Source organism: Dermacentor andersoni, chromosome 1 (genome assembly GCF_023375885.2).
Source record: "Dermacentor andersoni chromosome 1, qqDerAnde1_hic_scaffold, whole genome shotgun sequence".
Taxonomy (NCBI): domain Eukaryota; kingdom Metazoa; phylum Arthropoda; class Arachnida; order Ixodida; family Ixodidae; genus Dermacentor; species Dermacentor andersoni.
In genome coordinates this window covers 412,354,747-412,378,516 of record NC_092814.1, presented here as the reverse complement: position 1 = coordinate 412,378,516, position 23,770 = coordinate 412,354,747, and the positions used below count along the sequence as shown (strand labels likewise).

The 23,770-nt window shown below is 48.2% G+C and overlaps 1 protein-coding gene across 1 annotated transcript in view; it reads right to left on the bottom strand.

Moving 5' to 3' along the window:
- LOC126518688 (O-acyltransferase like protein-like) overlaps positions 1 to 23,770 on the bottom strand; it is a 232,157-nt gene that overhangs the window by 119,113 nt on the left and 89,274 nt on the right. Inside the window, exon 5 of the mRNA XM_055064923.2 lies at positions 3,886 to 4,003. Coding sequence (XP_054920898.1) covers positions 3,886 to 4,003 — 118 coding nt within the window. The remainder of the gene's footprint in view (positions 1 to 3,885; positions 4,004 to 23,770) is intronic.

Below are 23,770 nucleotides of genomic sequence, written 5' to 3'. Positions count from 1 at the left end.
GTCCCAGCGGTTACTCTGGAACATTCGACGACTGATCTATAAAAGCCGACCCGCTTTACTCGCTGATCAGACTTTGACGGTCGCCGACTGTTCGTCCAATAAAGGTTTCGCCCCGGTTCGCCCAATAAAAGTTTCGTCTTTCACTGTATTGCTACTGTGGTCTTCATACGTCCCTCTACGTGACACCTGGTGGAGGTGCTTTTCGTTCATGTACTGGACGCCCCTGACGAGCCGTGATCCAAGCCCGGACCGCAAAGAGAACACCCACGTAGTCCCGGACCATCGAGCAAGCCGCCGTCTTCAACAGCTGCCCCCGGAGCACGGACTTGTACCTGAGAATACCAAGAGGATTGTGGCCAAGGCAACCACAATGACAGCCCAAGTGCCACCCATCGTATTTCAATAGCCCAGAGAGCTCCCTACCTTCCGTGGAGCTTCGTCGGAGGATCCGGAAACCTGGCTCGAAACCTTCGAAAGGACCTCGATCTTCAACAACTGGACATCTGAGGATAAGCTACGACACGTGTACTTCTCCTTGAGAGATGCCGCGAGGACTTGGTTCGAGAACCGGGAGTCCACCCTTACGTAATGAGACCTGTTCCGCAGTAACTTCCTGAGGACGTTCACGAGCGTTGACCGTAAAGAAAGTGCCGAAGTTCTGCTGGAAAACCGAGGAAAACTGCCCAATGAGACCATCGCCATCTTCACGGAAGAGATGACCCGTCTTTTCCGGCACGCTGACCCGGAAATGTGCGAAGAGAAAAAAGTGCGTTTCTTGATGCGAGGCGTAAAGCAAGAACTTTTCCCCGGACTGATCCGAAACCCGCCGGAGACCGTAGCCAAGTTCTTGACAGAGGCAAAGACGATTGAGAAAAGTTTAGAAATCTGCACTAGGCAATGTAACCGCCAAGTGCTCACGCCTCAGTGCGCCATCCAAGAACTGGGCTCCGGTGATATTCAAGAGACCATCAGGGCCATTGTGCGCAAAGAACTGCGCAAGGTCTTGCCTTCATCGCAGCCTCAAGTGGCCTCGATCGCTGACATCGTGAAAGATGATGCTCAGCGATTGCTTGGAGTTCCTGAGATGCAATCTCAATTACCGCAGCCCCAGCCAGAAGCGATGACTTACGCCGCCGACGCACGCCGTCAAGGTACCCCTCCGCGACCGCTCCAGGGCCCTGTAATGCCGCATTTCCATTGTCCGCCGCCGCCAGCACGCCCACCCGTAGCCCAGTGCACCTACGCGAAGAAGACAGACATTTGGCGCACCCCCGACCACCGCCCGCTCTGCTACCACTGCGGACAAGCCGGCCATTTGTACCGCCGATGCCAACACCGCGACCTGGGATTGCGAGGCTTCGCCGTCGACGCAGCGCACCCGAGGTAAGCTGAACGCCCTCGTGACATCGCCGACTACCTCGCTGCTACTCAGTGGAGCCCTCAACGACGGTCCCGTACCCCGTCACCAGGTCGCTACCTGTCGCCGCAGCACCGTCCATACACTGGTCCAGCCCGGGGCCGGTCCGTGAGCGCATATCCGGAAAACTAAAAGCAGCAACCAGTGGAGGTGCGGTTGCTGTTCGTCGAACTGACGAAGATTCTTCGCGGCCTACGAAGACTACGAAGGCGACATAAGGACACCCCGCCGTGCCGACGTAGTCTGGAAGCAAAGCATACGCAGACGAAAGACCACCTGACGACGCCACGTACAACCCACTGGTCAACGCGATGCAGCCGTGATCCGACGCCAAGGCCTAACTGTAACGCAAGACAAAGAACCACCGACCTCCACCTGCTTCTCGACGGCCACGCAGTCACCGCCTTAGTAGACACAGGAGTCGACTACTCCGTCATGAGTGGACCCATCGGCGCCCAGTTGAAGAAAATTAAGACTGCATGTGAAGGCCCGTCAATTCGGACCGCTGGAGGACACCTCATAACGAAGACTGAAATCTGCACGGCAAGAATTACCATTCATGACCGGACTTAACCTGCCACCTTCGTTATCCTCCAACAGTGTTCACGAGACGTCATTCTCGGTATGGACTTCCTGAACCAACACGGCGCAATCATCGACCTGAAGTCGAAGTCACTAATGCTGTCGGAAGATCAAGCGATACTGCCGGAGAGCCCTTGTAGTCACCACGCCTTGAATGTGCTCGAAGATCAAGTGAGCATCCCGCCTCGCTGCAGCATTGTTATTTCGGTCGCGTCGAAACACCCGCTGACGTAGAAGGCGTCATTGAAGGCGAAAAACGTCCACTGCTCGACCGTGAAATTTGCGTCGCAAGAGGGATCGCTCGACTGCGCGGAGAAAACACGAAAGTGTTCGCGACAGACTTCAGCCAGGAGTTCAAGCACATCAACAAGGGCATGACGATCGCATACATCGAGGAAATTCTGGTGACCGGCAATGCGTTTGTCCTCTACGATTCTGCCGCATCTACCCCGACGACCGTAGTTCCCGAGCCAGACTTCGACATAAATCCAAGTCTCCCCGTGATTAAGCAGCAACAGCTCAGAAGTCTGCTTCGACGATACAAAGACTGTTTTTCGATGTCATCAAGAATTCGACAAACACCAGCCGCAAAGCATCGCATACTAACCGAAGAGTGCGCTCGACCACTCAGCCAGAGCCCTTACCGAGTTTCGACGCGAGAACGCGAGGCTATAAGACGAAATGCTGCGCGACGACATCATCTAGCGAATGTTGTAGAATTTGTAGAAGGCACGCGGTTCCCAGCGGTTCCTCTGGAACATTCGACGACTGATCTATAAAAGCCGTGGTCAGATTTTGACGATCGCTGACTGTGTTCGCCGTTGTCACCGTTCTTTAAGTGTAGCCTGTTTTTGTGGGCACAGGTTCGCTCAATAAAAGTTTCGTCTTTCACAGTATTGCGGCTGTGTTCTTCATACGTCACTCCACGTGACAATATTCGTTGATCCACAAAACTGCATTCGAAAAGCGGTAGCGTCTGTAAAGGTATACACTTGCACATTTTGTAACTAAGTGGTGCTTTTTGCCATGTGCAATTGTAATGCCCGCGCAAATTGGTTTGTTTGAAATATTTTTGTCAAGTGTAATTTGGCCATCATTCGGAGTAAAATCAAAAGAAGTGAACCTTTGGCTAATGTAGCAGAAGTATCGCACGATGTATAACATGTGCACCTGAAGATGCACTTTGATGCACCGTAGCGAACAAAAGTTTGGAGACAACGCTGCCAGCAAAAAAATGAATGTCTCCTAGCGCAGCAATATAACGTGGAATTGATTCAATACAATTCATCGGTCGAACACCCTCTCGTAGGCTCTTTAATTGGTTTTTGCCTGCATACCAGCACAGCGGAGTAAAAAACAAATTACAGCAGTATTGTACTACAATTTTTTGCTTGGCAGTGTGCATTTTCCCTGTAAACGTCAATAATATTTCTATTTTCAGGTCTAATCAGCAATAAGTAAAGCCGACAGGGAGCGCCAGTTACTCATAAAATAGGAAAATGTGCACAGTTATGAGAGTCATGTTCATATCGTAGCCGAAGCAAGATCGATAAAAAAAAGCCCCGCGGGCTGCACATTCCCCAACGACGTTATTACCACGTCGCTTTGGATTAAGTTAGCACAGACGATTACAATAACGCCGCGACGCCACCAAGTGATTATGGCTGCAACAACAAATTATTTTTTATTTTACGTGATGTGAATGTGACACGAAGAAAATCATGGAGCATTAACTGACTATATCTCTTCGCGTTGCTTTGCACTTGGGTTATTTCTGGAGCGTGAACCACTGCCACAAATTTAGCTCCATAATCTAGGAAAACGTTGGGTTCGTACAATTTTTGTACCAACCTACTGCAATCTGTTCAAAACGTTGGAGCTCATTTTCTTTCAGGAACCTTACCGTGGCTTTTATTGTACGTTGGTGACGTCATGAGAAACTTGCCAAGCACTTGTGCAGTCGTGGACAGGAGCACGGGTAAGCTTATGCACACCAGTACGGCTCTGAAAACAAGGTAGATTCTTTTGTTAATTCACCTGTTTGGCAAGATATATTTTGATTTTAAAGTGGGTATATATAGCGGATCCACTCTCACATTTCATGTCATATTGTGTACTACATTGTGCAGGAGAAACATTATGTGAGCGTCTCCTAAAGTAAGCTGCTATAGCATACTGAAATGTTTTTGCGCCAAAAAACAACACACACAAGAAAGACGACGACACCACGGGCGCTACTTCAACTGTTTAATGAGGGTGAAAGCACTCGACATATATAGCCCTCCAAACAACGCGCATGCGTACAAGGCAACATGGAGTACAAAGTCGTATCAGAGTAGGCGCGATAGAAACTTCAGCCCAGCCTCGTAAAGAAAAACCGATGTATCACTAACACAGTTCGGACCCGCTTTCTTGATGTAGAAGTCTTCCAATGTTTCACGCGATGTCTGATGCCTGCCTCTACCCAAAATCCTCGCATCGCGGAACCGTGGAAAACAAACGGTGCAAGCTCTGCAGTGATCCACAAGTCGCTCACCTTCATTATTTTTTATACCTTTTGCATGCTCCCTAAGCTGGTCTTTCACACAAAACTGTCTGTCCTGCAGGAAATCCTATATTCGACAGACGGGGCGTTTTGTGTGAAAGACCGGCTTAGGGAGCATGCAAAAGGTATAAAAAGGGCATGGGCTGTACATGTAATGAGGAGGGAAGATAACCGATGGTCATTAAGGGTTACGGACTGGGTTCCAATGGAAGGGAAACGTAGCAGGGGGCGGCAGAAAGTTAGGTGGGCGGATGAGATTAAGAAGTTTGCAGGGACAACATGGCCACAATTAGTACATGACCGGGGTAGTTGGAGAAGTATGGGAGAGGCCTTTGCCCTGCAGTGGGCGTAACCAGGCCGACGATGATGATGATGACACGAATTGCTAGAGCGATGCGTGTTCCGCAGTGGGGGAATCATACTTATCGGCGTACTCCTGTTCTGACACGGGGCTAGCTCAAACTGTACGTGAAGTCGTGAAGTGACAAGTGCGGTGCTTCAACATATCCAGCTTTTCCGGACACGTGCCAACTAGCGCCCCGGGCCCGGCACGATGCTAGCGCGTTTTCAATGGAACGATCGGCTTTTTCGCGAATAACAAAAGCTGCAGGTCGATTATTGAAAAAAGCAGGTGACTGACGTGTTCTGGAAGACAATCCACACGAGCCAAATGCAGTGATCACGCTATAATACGTAAGAGTATTGTTCCCACAACGGGTAAAGATTTAACAATGGAAGCCTAAGGAAAGGACGAAAATTTGTACTTGATTTTCGAGGCAAGAACGATGCCTGTGATAAAACTACGGCGTCTATCGTAATACCCAGTGCAGCGTATGTAGTCCGGAGACTCAGCTTTCGATTGAAGCCTATCTCAACTCTCCACGCATGGCGTGACACTGTTCCCAAAAGCGATTTTTGTAACACTGCCGCGAAAATTCACGTTGTATCTTTAAAAACATGAGCGTACCAATCGGCGAAGCCTCGGACGCCGTGGCCGAGCGGTAGAATCGCGCGCACCTGTAGTCCCGCGTCACGTTGGCCGCGGTTCGATTACCACTTCGCACTTTCTTTTTAAGCCGCCTAGGACCTAGTTTTATAGTCTGTCACTAGATGGCAGAAACACAAAACCCAAGATTTGCTTTCGGTTCTGGTTTTCCAGTGGTGCTCTTGAAATATTATGTTTTCTATTTTTCCTTCCTAAAACGTAGCAGTGCCGTGTTTATTTATTAAGTCATGGCTTTTATGAAGATTTTATGCATTGTACATCTTAACTAGAAGCTTGCGCATGACTTTGTATTACGCAAAAAAAAAAAGAAATTTCGTGCTTTGTAGCGTGGAACCTGGGAGAACAAAATGGCGATTCTTATTCCGTTCTTCTGGAAGGTGCGTTTTCTTCGACTTTCGGCTGTCCTTAATGGCGCACAATCTAAGAAAATCAGGTCCACCTGGGCCACAATGCCACCCGGTGGCCAGTGCCATTCCTATGCAACTTTCGTGTGGAACAAAGGGTCTGCTAGGCTGAGTCGCTGCCCGAACGTTATTTCTAAAGATTCATGAAAATAAGAAATGCACCAACTAGGAAGAGATGTGCAGCGTCTGGAATTATAGCTACTGTTAATGTGTTCCCTACACCCAAGTGGTATAAATCCGCAGGTGCGGCTGTAAAAAACCATTTGAATAAATGTCCCGTGCTGTGTCTGCCCCGGTCGCTCTACAGAAAAGCTAGCATGGCTAGCCATCAGCATTTAGGATCTACATATGTCGTCCCTCGTTCGGTGCATTTGCCTTTAGTGCGGAGAATTCTTTGGCGAGTACCCTGGCAATTTGGTTGCAAAATCGTGTCTGTAACGCCAAAAATACATAGGTATTCATAAAAAGGGTTGGGGTGGCCAACTTGAAATTGGAAGTGGCATCAGCATAAATTGGGGCGTGATACAGGGATGGGTTCAAGCTGCATTTGGTAGTGAGATGGGAGTGGCCCAACCTGGGCCACTCCCATATGGGCGTGGGACCGACATGGCTGCAACAGTACACTTCACGATGTTTCTACGGCTTATGCAGGCCGCAGGCGCTTCTTCTACGCGACAATGTGCTAGGAAAAGACCGGCATTTCTTCCAGCGTTGGGAGGAGCCACTTCGCAAGGACTACGAGCGCCGACAACCCTTGAATCCGACTTGGCACTTGATGACGACAGCGGGATGACACCGGCTGACGATCCGGATTTCGGCGTATATGCGATTTTTGTCAACAGCCATTTCAGTGATTACCGGCTGGACGGTATCAGTCTGCTTCATAAAGCAGCTCTCTTTAGTGCATCGATGGGGTGTGAAACCGGCATGGCTGAAACAGTACACTTCACGATGTTTCTACTGTTTATGCAGGTTAGTAATAAGGAATCCTCTTATATTTTTCCCTTGTTTAGCTTGCCGGTTCCCCCCCCCCCCTAAAAAAGATTGTTTCACTGTCTTCTGTCGCACTCATGTATGCAACACCGTTCAAGAAAACAGTTTCGCCTGTTTCGCCGCTTCTCGTTTTATTTTCTGCTTTTGATATTATGTGGGGACGTTGAACTGAATCCCGGACCTTCAACTGAGGCAACCTTGCAGCAGCTCTTGGCAGCCAGAACACGATTAAAGAGAAACTAAACAGTATTGAATGTGTACAGGCTGCAAACAGGCTCGCTATAGACGAACTAGGTGGTCGTATCAAATCTTTGAAGCAAAGTTCACCAACCTTGATGACATAAAATCGTCCGTGACGGAGTGCGCCCAACAGTACGAGACTCAGGGTCGAGCTATGAGGTCTTTAACGTCAAAGGTTGACGACCTTGAGAACCGTAATAGAAAGTGCAATCTAATTTTTCATGGCATACCCGACAAGAAAGGGGAAGCCAAAGGAAAGGAGACGCCAAAGACTTGAAAAATTATAGACCGATCAGCTTACTGTCCGTTGCCTACAAAGTATTTACTAAGGTAATTGCAAATAGAATCAGGAACACCTTAGACTTCTGTCAACCAAAGGAACAGGCAGGATTCCGTAAAGGCTACTCAACAATAGATCATATTCACACTATCAATCAGGTGATAGAGAAATGTGCGGAATATAACCAACCATTATATATAGCTTTCATTGATTACGAGAAAGCGTTTGATTCAGTCGAAACCTCAGCAGTCATGGAGGCATTGCGGAATCAGGGTGTAGACGAGCCGTATGTAAAAATACTGAAAGATATCTATAGCGGCTCCACAGCCACTGTAGTCCTCCATAAAGAAACCAACAAAATCCCAATAAACAAAGGCGTCAGGCAGGGAGATACGATCTCTCCAATGCTATTCACAGCGTGTTTACAGGAGGTATTCAGAGACCTGGATTGGGAAGAATTGGGGATAAGAGTAAATGGAGAATACCTTAGTAACTTGCGCTTCGCTGATGATATTGCCTTGCTTAGTAAATCAGGGGACCAACTGCAATGCATGCTCACTGACCTGGAGAGGCAGAGCAGAAGGGTGGGACTAAAAAATAATCTGCAGAAAACTAAAGTAATGTTTAACAGTCTCGGACGGGAACAGCAGTTTACGATAGGTAGCGAGGCACTGGAAGTGGTAAGGGAATACATCTACTTAGGACAGGTAGTGACTGCTGATCCGGATCATGAGAGTGAAATAATCAGAAGAATAAGAATGGGCTGGGGTGCGTTTGGCAGGCATTCGCAGATCATGAACAGCAGGTTGCCATTATCCCTCAAGAGAAAAGTGTATAACAGCTGTGTCCTACCAGTACTCACGTACGGGGCAGAAACCTGGAGGCTTACGAAAAGGGTTCTACTTAAATTGAGGACGACGCAACGAGCTATGGAAAGAAGAATGATAGGTGTAACGTTAAGGGATAAGAAAAGAGCAGATTGGGTGAGGGAACAAACGCGCGTTAATGACATCTTAGTTGAAATCAAGAAAAAGAAATAGGCATGGGCAGGACATGTAATGAGGAGGGAAGATAACCGATGGTCATTAATGGTTACGGACTGGATTCCGAGGGAAGCGTAGCAGAGGGCGACAGAAAGTTAGGTGGGCAGATGAGATAAGGAAGTTTGGAGGGTCAACATGGCCACAATTAGTACATGACCGGGGCAGTTGGAGGAGTATGGGAGAGGCCTTTGCCCTGCAGTGGGCGTAACCAGGCTGATGATGATGATGATGATGATGACCCGACAAGCAGGCTTAACGAGACCAATGTCGACTCTGAGAAGCAGGTCTTGGATATATGTTCTTTGAAGTTGGGAATTACCACTCTTGAAATAGAAGGGGTCACCGGTTAGGACGCTTTCATGCTGGGGAGACTAGACCTATTATTGCGAAATTTGCCTCGTTTAAAGAAAAACAGCACGTGCTAAATAGCGCAAAAATTTAAAGGGTACTGCAGTTGGTATTTCTGAAGACTTCTCGGAAGCAATACGAAAGAAAAGAAAGATCTTGTGGGACCATGCAAAGGTACATATGCGGGACGGCGTTAAGGCTACCCTTAGGTATGATTACCTACTTTTGAACGTGCAGAAGTTTGTTTGCAATGATGTAATAATGCAGGCAACCTCACAGAGGTGACGATGCCAGTCTAGCTCTGTTAACCTTACTGTTCTTTTGCTGAACTGTAGGAGTATAAAAAATAAAAAAGACGAATTTTGTGCACTCACAGTTGCAGTAAAGCCTTCATTCATTCTTGGCACAGAATTCTGGTTAGACACAAACATTGGTGATCACGGGGTATTTCCAACAGGGTACACCTGCTACAGAAAGGACAGACATTGTCATGGAGGAGGTGTATTTATACTCATAGATAACAGCAGTAGGTCTTCTCAGATTCAAGTGGATGCGGGCATATGTGAAGCCATATTGTGCAAACTAGAACTTCCGAATCGTATGATCATTATAGTATGTAGTTTTCATCGTTCCACCAGACGTTCTCACCTGTTTTCAAGGCATAATTGATGGAGTGCATACGGATACCATGGTAATTGGGGAGACTTCAATTTACCGGATAAATAAATGGCATACATCGAATACTATCACAGCTACTGAAGTAAGCAATACAGAAATGATGAATGTGGAGAATCTGTAGGCCCTGCATCAGCTGGTCCTCTCGCCAACGCGGGGAAACAATATTCTGGATTTGCTGCTAATGAATCGACCTAATCTTGTGCATTCAACACTCGTGAGTCCTGGTATAAGTGACCACCAGGCTGTTGTGTCGACGATGTCACTGGCCTATGTTAAAACCACAACCCATGTTAACAGAAGAGTGTACAATTATAAAAAAGCAGATCTAAATTGTATTAATGAAGCGTTGGACACCTATTTTATAGTGTTTGAAACAGAAGCCGAGGGTAGGAGTGTGGAATAGTTGTGGCGGTTATTGAAGCAAAAAATATTGGAACTGCATGAGCGATTTGTCCCATCTGGGGTACTGACGACGCGAACAGGTAAAAAAAAAAACCTTGGTTTACGAAAAGCTTGCGACAGCTCGCACAAAAAAAGGCAGAGAATTTATCGCACCTTTTGCAGGAAACCATGAAGAGAAACAGAGGAAATACTGAAAGAAGTAACTCGAGAAGTTAAAGAAGCAACACGCACTGCTAAAGACAGGTATTCGAAAACTATTCAATCACGATTAAAAGATAAACCAAAAGAATCTTGGAGACACGTGAAAAAGAACGGAAAGGATGTAGTAAATATTCCCCCTCTCGTGTCCGGTGATGTCACAGTTCACGACGACACTGACAAAGCAGAAAGGTTCAACGCCTACTTCTGTTCTGTTTTCACTCCTGCAACAATGCCTTCTGCGAACGAGCTAACGCTGCTCGAACCAAGTGACATGAATGATGTTGTAATCAGCATGCGCGGCATCGAATCGTTGCTTCGAGGGCTTGACACTTCTAAAGCCTGCGGAGCCGATAACTTACCCAACTTCCTGTTCAAATCATGCGCTGAACCACCTTGCAAGTACTTGACATTATTTTTTGACAAGTCGTTGCTCGAAGCGTCCCTGGCTGATGACTGGAAAACAGGTATTGTGGTCCCTGTTCATAAGTCTGGCCCTAGAAGCGACGTTTCAAACTATCGTCCAATATCCTTGACACCCATCGCATGTAAAATGCTAGAGCATATTCTATTCACGAGCATTGTTGCTGATTTGAATACTAATTCTGTGATTACGTCCACCCAACACGTATTTCGTAAGGGGTTTTCTTGTACTACACAGTTGTTAGAATTCACAAATGATATTGCTTCTGCTTTGGATATATGGCTTTCAGTTGAATGTATCTTCCTCGATTTCAGAAAGGCTTTCGACACGCTACCCCATTCATTCCTCATAGAAAAAATGCATAAATATAAAATTCACCAGCAGGTTGTCTCTTGGGTTAAAGAATATCCTACCCTGCGCCGGCAGGTCGTGGTTGTAAACGGGGTTCAGTCGCGCCCGCAAGAGGTTACATCCGGTATACCTCAGGGCTCCGTGCTGGGGCCTTAACTTTTTTTTATTGTATATAAACGATATTGACGAAGGTCTTACGTCACAGCTAAGGCTGTTTGCAGATGACTGCGTGTTATGTAGGGTGACTAGCAGCATGGATGATGCCAGCCTGATTCAGCAAGACTTCAATCTAATTAGTGAATGGTGCACTAAGTGGCGCATGCAGATAAACCTAACCAAAACAGTCAACATGACATTCACTCGAAAGAAGAACTCTATAAATTGCTCTTACACTTTAAATAACAATTTAATCGCTAAATTAAAACAGTTTAAATACCTGGGTGTTGGTACACCCCAGAATTATCATGGCAGAAACAGGTTAACTATGTACCCGCTAAGGAAGGGAAAATGCTAGGTTTTCTTCGTAGGAACTCCAGAGCATTGAGCACGTCTACACGAAAGCTGCTGTAAAAAACGTACGTCAGGTCCGTCCTTGAGTACGCCTGTGTAGTGTGGGACCCTCCGACGGTACGCGACATTGATAAACTTGAGAGAGTACAGAATCTAGGTGTGCGGTACGTGTCAGGTCGATGGAAAGTTCGTTTCAGCATCAGGAGTGTTAAGGAAGAATTTAAATGGTATACCTTGAAGGTACGACGCAGAATACTGCGACTGTAGCTTTTCCATTCCATATACTACGGTACAATTGGTATAGAAAGGGAAAAATATATAATGCCACCTCATTACAGATCACAACGCTTAGACCATGCGCTAAAGGTACGAGAAGTTGCATGCAAGACAGAACTGCACAAGAATTCATCTTGTTACGTGTAGCTGGAGCCCAATGCTATATACAATTTATTCACAGGGAAGCTAACGGAAGGCCAAAATGGCGATGCTATATCAAGGGGGGCCACGTCGTCTTCTTCCTCCTCAGTGCAGCCTCATTGTGGCGGCTGTTCCGTAGCATCACCCGCGGCGGTAGAAGCACCGTCCCGGTGCTTAATCTACACATCCGCGGTGAATAGTGTCTGGTATGGCTTTAGTCGCGCCACGTGAACGATGTCACTTGCAGCCGACGATGACGCTGACAGGTCGGCGGGGATCACTTCATACGTGACATCGGTCACTTGTCGCACCACACGGTATGGGCCAGTGTAGCGGGGCAGTAGCTTTTCGGAAAGGCCCACACGTCGAATGGGTGGCCAGAGAAGCACCAGAGAACCCGGAGTAAACTGCACGTCGCGATGGTGGCAATTAGAGGCGTCTGTGATGCTCCTGTGAGGCCTCGAGAAGCGTGCGGGAGAGCTGGCGCGCGTGGTCGGCGTGTACGATCGCGTCGCGGGCGTATTCAATGGTTGAACGTGTGGCCGAGGGCAACAAAGTGTCCACGGGCAATGCGGGTTCTCGGCCATATAGGAGATAGAATGGTGAATAGCCGGCGGTGTCGTGACGCGATGAATTATACGCGAACGTCACATATGGTAAATGAAGATCCCAGTCGGGGTGGTCGGTCGCAACGTACTTTGAAAGCATGTCGGTGATGGTCCGGTTGAGGTGCTCCGTGAGGCCGTTGGTCTGTGGGTGGTAGGACGTGCTCAACTTGTGCTTTGTCGAGCACGAGCGGAGGATGTCCTCGACGACTGCCGACAGAAAGCTGCGGCCACGGTCAGTGAGTAATTGGCGCGGAGCACCATGCACTAAAATGATGTCATAGAGCAAAAAGTCAGCAACGTCAGTAGCACAACTTGTCGGAAGGGCTCTGGTGTTTGCGTACCACGTAGCATAATCAGTAGCGACGGCGACCCATTTATTTCCGGAGCCCGAGAGAGGAAACGGTCCAAGAAGGTCCAGACCAACACGGAAACAGGGTTCCGGTGGGATGTCGATCGGCTGGAGACAACCAGCTGGAGGTGTGGAGGGCGGCTTCCGGCGCTGAGAGGGCTCACAAGCGGCAACGTAGCGCCGCACGGAGCGGGCGAGACCAGGCCAAAAGAATCGACGGCGTACACGGTCGTATGTGCGCGAGACGCCAAGTGTCCAGCCAAGGGAGCGTCGTGAAGTCGTTGGAGGACAGTCGAACGCAGGTGTGATGGAATTACGAGCAGAAGGTCAAGGCGGTGTGGATCGAGATTGCGGTGGTATAATGTCCCCTCCTTAAGGAGACACATCCGGAGACAGGCGTCGCCAGGCGTTGACTCCAGATGGTCGAAGAGGGCTCGTAATGAAGGATCACGGCGTTGCTCGGATTTCAAGCAACTGGGACACAGAGAAAACGCAAGCGATGGCGTCCGCGTCAGCCGGTTCGTCCACGGGGTAGCGGGACAAACAATCGGCATCCTGGTGCAAGCGTTCCGTCTTATATACCACGGAGAAGGCATATTCTTGCAGGCGTAACGCCCAGCGAGCGAGTCGTCCCGTGGGGTCCTTGAGTGAGGATAGCCAGCAGAACGCGTGGTGATCAGTGATGACACAGAAGGAGCGTCCGTACAAGTATGGACGAAACTTCGCAACAACCCACACAAGAGCGAGGCACTCGCGCTCTGAGATTGAATAATTGCGCTCAGCGGGTGATAGAACTCGGCTGCCATAGGCTATAACGCGCTCATGTCCACGCTGGCGTTGTGCTAATACTGCTCCTATGCCGTGACCGCTGGCATCAGTTCGAACTTCCATTGAGGCAGACGGGTCAAAGTGGGCCAGAATTGGAGGCGTGGTAAGGAGAGTAGTGAGCTGCGAAGAAGATGCGGCATGGTGAGGTCCCCAAGAAAACGGGGCGTTTTAGAGCGCAGCTCTTTGGCGTCCGTTCCTGGGTTTCGCGTCGTCGTCGGCGTTGTCGTCGGCCTCGTAACCAGCTCCGCCCCCCTTTCATCCCCCCAGCGCTAGCAGCGACCGACTGATACCGCTGGATGCCGCTGACGCCGCTAGAGAGTCAAGATAACGTGACTGCATAGAACACCGTCGCCGCCATGCAGAAAGAGGAGGAAAGGGTCCCCCCCCCTGTTCTTGTGTGGCGGATAGGGTGCTCTTCAGTTGCCGACGCGCCGGTTATTTCACGTAGGCCCCGGCACGTCGACGAATACGTGACCACCTTCCCACGGCTAGACCTGGTTCTTAGCGCTGCGGAAGCGAGGGTATCTTATTGTTTGTGTCGGCATCGGCGGCGTTGTCCCTGAAACCAACTCCGCAGCTGGGGTTGACTCACTATCGGCGTCAGCGGCATCAGTCAGTCGCTGCTATCTCTTCCCTCCTCCCTTTATCGTGTTGTCCGCTTGCTGCGCGCGCTTCTGCCCCCATCGTTTGCCGCTGGGTGTACACGCCGCCCCCCTCCCCCCTCTTCCTGCGAGTCTCCGGTTGTCAAAGCGCCGGCTCGAACTTAATTCCTTTCTTCGCTCCTCCTCCAATGCAACCCCTGTGCGGTGGCAATCAGACAGCCAGATCGGTGGCGGCGGATCTGTATATGTGCACCGCCCGAGCCGAAATTGCCGCTGCCGTTCGCCCTGTGCGGTGGCAATCAGAGAGCCAGATCGGTGGCGGCGGATCTGTATATGTGCACCGCCCGAGCCGAAATTGCCGCTGCCGTTCGCCACTGCGAAATTATCTGCCAGTTCTTTCTGAGCCATGAGCGAGACGACCGATGGGACTTTAATGTTGACATAAAGACAAACAGCAATTTCCTAACACTTATGCGGGAGAACATCCCGTTCCTCTCGCTCGTAACGCGTCCCACGGCTGTGACAACCTCGCGAGGCAGTTGTATAGATCTCGTCTTTGAGAATCAAGCATTGGTGTACCAAGTCGAACATATATCAGTCTATTTCTCCGACCACAAAGCTTCCTTCATGACTGTCAAGAACTGTTAGTGGAGTCTTTGTTAAAGGAATACGTGTGAAAAATAAAAAAAAATTCTGTGATAGCGCATACATGTGTTGCCCGATTTCTTTGCCTCAATCTATCGAAAAGGTGAAACAGCTTATTTGCTGCGCTCAAATTTCGCATTAGGAAGTAACGTAATCGTCGGTAATTTTTTTCTTCAAGAGGTCGGTAAGGGGACGTGCGATAGTCGCAAAATCCTTCACAAAGCGTTGGAAATAAGAGCACAGCCCTACAAAACTACGAACGTCCTTGGTAGACTTCGGAACAGGAAAGTTCGTAACGGTGAGAATTTTGTCCAGATCAGGTCGCACGCCTCTGGCGTCCACGAGGTGTTCAAGGACGGTGATTTGGCGGCGAGAGAAGTGACATTTTGACGAGTTCAACTGGAGACCGGTGCGGCGAAACACGTCAAGAATCGCTGAAAGACGGTCTAGATGCGTGTCAAATGTGGGCGAATAAACGATGACGTCGTCCATATAGCACAAACAGGTGGACTACTTGAACCCCTGAAGCAAAGAGTCCATCATTCGTTCGAAGGTGGCGGGTGCGTTACAGAGACCGAAAGGCATCACCTTGAACTGATAAAGGCCGTCAGGGGTAATAAATGCAGTCTTCTCTCGGTCCATGTCATCGACGGATATCTGCCAGTAGCCGCACCGTAAGTCGATAGAAGAAAAATAGGTGGCACAGTACAAGCTGTCTAGAGCGTCATCAATACGTGGCAAAGGGTACACGTCCTGTTTTGTGATTTTGATCAGGTGGTGATAATCTACACAAAAACGCCACGTGCCATCCTTCTTTTTGACAAGTACGACGGGAGAAGCCCAGGGACTACAGGAAGGCTCGATCATGTTCTTTGCAAGCATCTTTTTCACTTCCTGTTGAATAGCAGCTCGTTCGGACGCAGAAAAACGATATGGACGTTGGTGAATAGGGTTCGCATCGCCAGTGTTTATGCGATGGGTCACGACGGACGTTTGACTTAAGGGTCGATTGTCAAAGTCAAAAATATCGCGATAGCCTTCAAGAACGCGGCAAAGAGCTTCAGCTTGAACAGGTGTAAGGTCAGAGGAAACCATCTTCTCAATGTCGACGTCAGCACCGTGCGATGACGTCAGGGTATGGGCTGAGCTGTGACGATCTTCCACTGTGAATGGCTCGATCTCATCATCCTGCAAAGCGCTAATTACAGCCAATGAAATCCCCTGAGGCCGAACTTGCGCGGTTAGCGCGAAATCGACAAGGGGAAGGCAGGTGCGGTTGCCAGTAATTGTCAGCACAGTGTGCGGCACGGTAACACCATGTGTAAATATAACTGCCGGAATATGTGCGACCACGTAATTACCATAAGGTACAGCTGGTGAGGACAACAAGTCGACGTGTGTCACAGATTGAGGCAGTAGGCGAATAAAATCCATGCAGCTCAAACGGCTCGGAAGCGGGCCCACATGGTAGGCAAGAAGGGGCAAGTCAAGGCGAAGTGAGCCGGCCGAACAGTCAATGAGGGCAGAATGATTGGCAAGGAAATCCAGACCGAGAATGAGTTCGTGAGGGCAATGCTCGATGACGGTTAAGAGAACGACGGTTTGTCTCTCAGCAATGGTGAGTTGGGCAGAGCACATGCCAACAATAGCGACAGTCCCTCCGTCGGCGACTTGTACAAATCGGTTCGGGGCGGGCGTCAGAACTTTCTTGAGCCGACGGCGAAGAGCAGCACTCATAATGGACACATGCGCCCCAGTGTCAATCAACGCGCACACAGGAACATTGTCGACGAGAACGTCCAAAAGATTCTTGTTCGTGGGTAAGGTGAAGCGAGGATTTCGTGCCAATGTCGTCTTTGCAGCTTCACCTCCAGAAGCTGCACTGTCTAGTTTTCCGGTCGGGGGTGCAGCGGGTAGGTCGGAGAAGGAGCACGGCGTGACGGAGGCGAACAAGATTGACGACGGGAGGGAGAAGGCGAGCGGGAGTAGCGGGGTCGTGTCAAAAGTGCCGCAGGGTCAGATGATGGAGCAGGCATAGAAGGGGCGAAGGAAAAGGACGCGCTAGAGGGGCGAGGGTGGTAATCAGGAGAATAGCGCATCGGAGAAGTCCAGCGGCTGCGGCAGCGGCGAGCGACATGTCCAATGCATCGGCAATTAAAACAGATCGGCTTGTCGTAAACCGTTCGCCATTCGGAGGGGTTGCGCTGTTCGTAAGGGCAGTAAGAAAAGCGCGGTGGGGACGTGCGTGGAGAAAGAGGTTCCGAGCGTATGGAACGAATGGATTGCAGACCGACGTTGGACAACTCTTGACGGACGACGGCCTGGATCAAGGAGATTGTCACCGGAGAATGATCAGGTGACGGGAATGAAGGGGCCGCCGGTTGTGCCGCTTTTCCTCATGACGACTGATGCGGGTCAAGTTGTCATATCGCGACCGCTGGTGGAAGAGGCCGTCACAGGATGACGTAGCAGCTGTGTTGGGAAGTCGCGCGATGTGCTGGGATACCCGGCGGCTTTTAGCATGCTCAAGACGGCGGCACTCCTTGAGGAGCGCATCGATGCTGGTGACGTACGTAAACACCAGTAAATTCAAGGCGTCGTCAGCAATGCCTTTGAGGACGTGATTAACCTTATCGTCCTCAGACATGGTCGGGTCAGCGTTGGCACAAAGCGCCAAGATGTCGAGAATGAACGACACGTAGGACTCGGTCGACGTCTGTACACAAGTGGCAAGGGCTTTTTTGGCATTGACTTGGCGACCGAACGGATTGCCAAAAAGGTCGCGGAGCTTCTCTTTGAAGAGATCCCAGCTCGAGATCTCCTCTTCGTGAGTCTAGAAGCATGCAAATGGAGCTCCATCGAGGTAGAAAAGAACGTTGGCAAGCATAATAGTCGGACCCACCTGTGACTGGTGCTGACACGGCCGTATAAGCGGAGCCAGTCGTCAACATCAGGACTGCCGACTCCATTGAAAACACCAGGATCCCGAGGGGGGGGGGGGGGAAACGGGGACGTAGGTCGGGGCTGCAGGCGGAGACGGTTGCGTAGATGAAGTGCCGCCAGCAGGAGCCGAAGTTGCACTGTCGCCGTTGCGACCGCTGCGAAGCTCCATGACGGGTACGGGGAACGTCCACCTCCACCGAAATAATGTGACGTGTAGCTGGAGCCCAATACTACATACAATATATTTACAGGGAAGCTAACGGAAGGTCAAAATGGCGACGCTATATCAAGCGGGCCCACGTTGTCTTCTTCCTCCTCAGTGCAGCCTCATTGTGGCTCGAGGTTCCTGCCGTTCCTGCTCGCTCGCTGCGGCTTCTGTCACTTGGCCAGGTTTTGGGTGATATTAGGCTTTGCTAATCTTATTTATTGAGCTCTCACTAATTCTAACGCCACCTTCATCCTAGTCTGATGTCCATAAACTCCCCAGGCAGGGGTTTTCCCCCATGGGCGGCCTCTATTCCAACGAGTGAATTACCTCTAGATTTGTTCATCCGCAGTGGTGTGAGCAACATCCCGGTGGCTCTGGTTCCTTCAAATGGAGGCTTTATACGTCTGACCAACCCCCATGCGATCCAGAAATCTCTGCAAGTTGCTACCTCTTCATACCAGACCATCACGGAAGTGAGGCAGTTCGGCCGCAGAGGTATCGCGTGTCGATCGCCAGACCAGTCCTGTGTCGCGGATTTGCTAAAGTGCTCATCATTCGCGTCATTACCGGTGAGTGCCTTCATCCCTGCTCACCTCGCCTGCACTAAGGGAATAGTCAGAGGTGTCGATCCTGATCATTCTCCCACTGAAACACTTGAGAGATTGTCTGGCACTGGAGTAATCGCTGTTTACCGATGCAATCGAGTGGTAGACAATAAGCGGGTCCCAACAGAAGCAGTGATAGCAACTTTTGCTGGAACTTCCTGCCCGTCAGAGCTAAAGGTGTGGCCCCTTGTGTTCAGAGTTGAACCCCTGGCGTCGCGTCCGATTCAGTGCCGCAATTGCTGGAGATACGGCCATAGTATGGCAGGGTGTAAATAAAGACAGCGTTGTTGCGCATGTGGGGGAGAACACGCTCAAAGTGATTGTAATGCCCAAGAAGAGCGATGCTGTCTGTGATGGAAATCATCCAGCCAATTATTTAAACTGTTCTGTTAGGGCTCAAGAATTACAGGTGTTTGAAATGATTGATCGTCGACGCTGCTCTAGGATGGAGGCCATAAACATTGTAAAAGAAAGGGCATCTGGCTATGCGGGGACAATAGGCCGACAAAATCTTACCACGGACCGATCACTTACTGCAACTATAGAGGCCACTGTGGAAAAGGCAGTTACTAAAGCTATGGAAAGGTTGGCAATGAGCCTTGGTGAATGTATCTCACAAGCCGTTTCTAGTCACTTATCTCATTTGATGCAAACTACCTGCCCAGCTCCTGTACCAACGCAAACAGTTGATCCTGAGCACCAAACTAACCATGAAAGATCAGACGCCAGTCCTTGCAATAATGATATTGGACTTTCAACTCCCTCTTCCGCGGGCCCTACAACTTGCAATCTGATTAATACAGATTTGGAGATGACAGAGGTAGAACACAATGCTCGAGCATATAAAAAAATCATGTCTTCTATTAGTGAAGACTCCTCCCCCGGTCCTCACTCAAAAGCTAAGAAACGTCAGTCCAGTGTTGTGCTAAAGGATAACATTCTACAGAAGGAAGTTTCGACTGCGGCACTTTCCAAAACATAGGATCACTAAATGTGCTTCAGTGGAACTGCCGCTTTTTATATTCGGCATCAGTAGATTTAACTTGTTTAACTTCTCAATTTAAACCTGATTTAATTATATTACAAGAAACGTGGCTAAATCCTGAGAAATCTTTTCAACTGAAGTTCTACAGGTCATTCCGATTAGACCGTTCTACAAGAGGTGGTGGATTACTTACACTTATCTCATCTAAATTTTGCCATAAGGCTAAAATTTCATTTCAAGTTTGTACTCCAGAGTGTGAAATCCTAGCGATAGAACTGGTTCTCCCGGGATGTTGTCCTTTTACCGTAGTTAATGCATATTTTCCATCTGGCGTACAGGACACTAGCACACTGGATAGTGTTATTAACTCTTGTGGACGTGACATTGTAATCTCAGGTGATTTCAATTCTCACCATATCTCATGGGGTTTAAGAACAGATTTGTGCGGCACCCGATTGTGGAACTGGTCGTTGGACACTCGACTCACGCGTGCAAACTCTGGATCTATTACGTTTGTTAGAGGCCGATCTTACTCTTCACTAGATCTTACATTCTCTGGCCCGAGTCTCTCCGTAACTTCTTGGTCGGCTATTGATTGTTCGACAAGCAGTGATCACCTTCCAATAGTATTTGACGTTGCACGTCCGGTAACATTTATAAGTGACCAGGTTCGAACTTTCATAAATTACAACATTTTTGAAAAATGCTTACGAAATGTTCTTTCATTTCTGTCTGATGCACCTACAGAACAAAAAACCACGATTATCTGTTCCGCTTTGGAAAGTTCTCAAAAAAAAAGGCTCAATTTGAGATTACATTGAATAAAAGAAATTCTTACAGTCCTTGGTGGAATGAAGAATGCACTCGAGACTACAGAAAGAGAAAAGCTGCTTGGAAAGAATTATTACATAACCAGAGTCCCCAAAATTGGAGTGACTATAAATTTTTTCGAGCTGTCTTTAAGCATACAGTTTCTAAAGCGAAAGATGAATTCGACTGTAAGCATTTTTATTTCTTGTCTAACAATAAAAATAAGCGTGCATTGTTCCGTTTTCTCCGCGGTAGAAAAGTTCTTGCGCGTCAAATTAATATCGACTCTATAATCTTAAGTAGCGATGAAATGAAACAATAACTAGAAGAAATAACGAAGGGATTAGAAATTAGATTTTCTTCTGTCTTGCCAAGTTGTTCTCGCTTAGGAAGGGCATCAGATGATTTTACAGAAATCTCCATGTTAGAATTGGCTGAGATCGTGGAGCGACTTCCAGATTCAGCTCCCGGTGTGGATGGGGTAACATCTACTATGATCAGAATTTTATTTAAGGAAGCTCCTGATGACCTTTTAGCTATTGTAAATTACTCAATTCGCTTCTCATGGATTCCGTCTGCGTGGAAAATTGCTAAAATCATACCTATTCTTAAAAATCATGGGGAAGGATATACAATAGATAACATTAGGCCAATTGCGCTAACCTCAAATTTGGTTAAATTAATTGAAAGAATTCCATATGCCCGCATGATTAAATTTATGCAGAACAAGGACTTGCTTAGCCCCTGCCAAATTGGATTCCGACCATCACGTTCAATTTGGCATGCTCACGTGGACCTAGAAAGCCGAATAAAATTAGCACGGCGACAGAGGCCAATAGGTGCTCTTGTGACATTAGACATTTCCAAAGCCTACGACAGTGTAGAACGCTTAATTTTATTAGATATATTGCGAAATCTAGAGATTCCAAATTACTTTTCAAACTGCATTGGTGAATTTTTAAATGGAAGAACATTTTACTGCAGTCTGAGAGGCATTTCCTCGAGTATATATAATCAATCACGAGGTGTTCCTCAAGGAGCTGTCACTTCACCATTACTATTTAATATTCTGATGTGTTCCATTCCTCTACATCAAGATGTACAAACATACGTATACGCGGATGACATTGCTTTCTTTGCATCAGACAGTGATATTCACTCTCTATATTATCGACTACAAAACTACCTCAACGCCATAGAAACCTGGTTAAACGAAATTCGCCTTTAACTTAACGTTAGAAAATGCTCGATATTGGTTTTCCCTCTTAACAATCCCGTTAATATATCGATATCCTATCGCCTCGAGACTATACCTCAAGTGGAGTCGGTGAAATACTTAGGTGTAGTATATGACGGTTCCCTCAGCTTGCTCGGCCATATTGACCATATAGTTAAAGAAGGAGTGCGAGCAGTTGGTATGCTACGTAAGCTGTGCAACAGTCGGTCCGGAATGCGGAGAGATCCACTTTTAATGATATACAAAATGTATGTACGGCCCATTTTAGAATTTGGATGTGTTTTATTTTCTGGTGCTCCAGCTTATAGATTACGTCCTCTTGCTCTACTTGAGCGGGAAGCCCTACGACTGTGTTGCGGGTTACCGAAATATGTTGCCAATAACCTATTACACCAAGAAGTCAGGTTGCCCTCAATATTGTGTAGATTTCGGTTCCTGACGGTGCAAACAGTCTTAAAATTGTATGAATCCCCTATTACAAGATTGAAATACATATTCATTTCCCAGCCTGCACTTTTCTTCGGAGTACACTGGCATCGTTTCCATACACCACAGGTGGTCTTCGTACAAACATTGATAAATCCCTTAAATGTACGTCTCTGGGAGGTACCGCCTATTTGTGATGTGCGAGAGAACCTACAAATTATATATGATGACATCTACCCAAATTATGCAAAACATCTACCTTATAATATATTAAACGGCTTATTACAGGACCATTTATTGAGTTTATCTATAAGTACGGTCATTGCGACAGACGCCTCCCAGTGTGAAGAAAAATCTGGAATTGGCATTTTCTCTCCCGCTCTAGACTGGTCATTTGCAATCAGGATTCCGGACTTCTATTCCGTATTTTTGGCTGAATTTCTAGCTGTAGTCCTAGCCTCACGCAAACTAAATTTGTCAATATCAGCAGTAGTAATAATAACAGATTCTTTATCCGTATGTTCCTCGCTCACAGCAAATCGTGTCACTAACCTATTACGTACATTTCATTTTCTAGTGCCTGCCCACATAAATTTAATTAGATTGCTTTGGGTGCCTGGACATAAAGGATTAGTCATGAACGAAATGGCTGACAGTCTCGCGAGAGAGGCCCTGGATTTGGGGATGATGTGGGGTGCGCCAACCTAAATTTGGGGGTGACATGGGGACGGGCTAACCTAACCATGGGGGTGGTGTGCGGCTGGGCCAAGCTGAATTGGGGGGGGGGGGGTGATATAAGGGTGGACTAACCTTGAGGGGACTATTTGCGGTGGGCCATCCTAAATTTGAGGTGATCGACGGGTGGGCCAGCGTTAGTTTGGGGCTGATATGGGGGTGGGCAAACTTGATTTGCAAGTGGTTTGGAGTGGGCCAATCTAAATTGGGTGGTTTGTGGAGGCCTGCCAATCTGTATTTGGGGGTGATATGTGGTTGGTTCTACCTAAATGTGGGGGCAATATCGGGGTCGGCCAATCTGAACTTGGGGGCGATATGGGGGTGGGCCAACCTAAATTGTGGGCTGCGTCCACTCGAAATGTGCGGGCGATTTATTGAAATTCGTGGGTGGACCAACTTCAAAATTAGGGGTGGCCCAATTGAAATTTGGGACTAGGCCAACTTGAAGTTTAAGGCTGGGCGAAATGAAAATCGGGCGTGGCCGACTTTAAATTTGGGGGTGGGCCTAAATAATGTTTGGCGGTGGGCTAATAGAAATTTGGGGACCTGTTTACGAATACTTAGACAACAGCAGTGGTGTTTCTGCATCCTTTTTATCATCGCAAAGTACGTATATTAATAATTTTTAGCCAATACCCCTCAAGCTGAGCTACCACTCGAGCCTTCCCAGCCCCTTGGGCTAATAATGTCACAGGAGTGCTCTCATCGTGACGACTGCGACGTTCAATGTGGAGATTCACAAGAACTTATTGCAGACCGAGCCGACCATTTTCACACCAATCTCATCCCTAACACTACTCGCTCATGCTAGACGCAACACAAGCTTACAACGATCATAATTCAACTTTCAATCGCACGCTAGTCGACACACTCTCAGTGCACAATTGCGGCCATCATCAGGATAGGAACACTGCTGGATCTTTTACTGTTATGTTGCGTCGTGTTTCACGA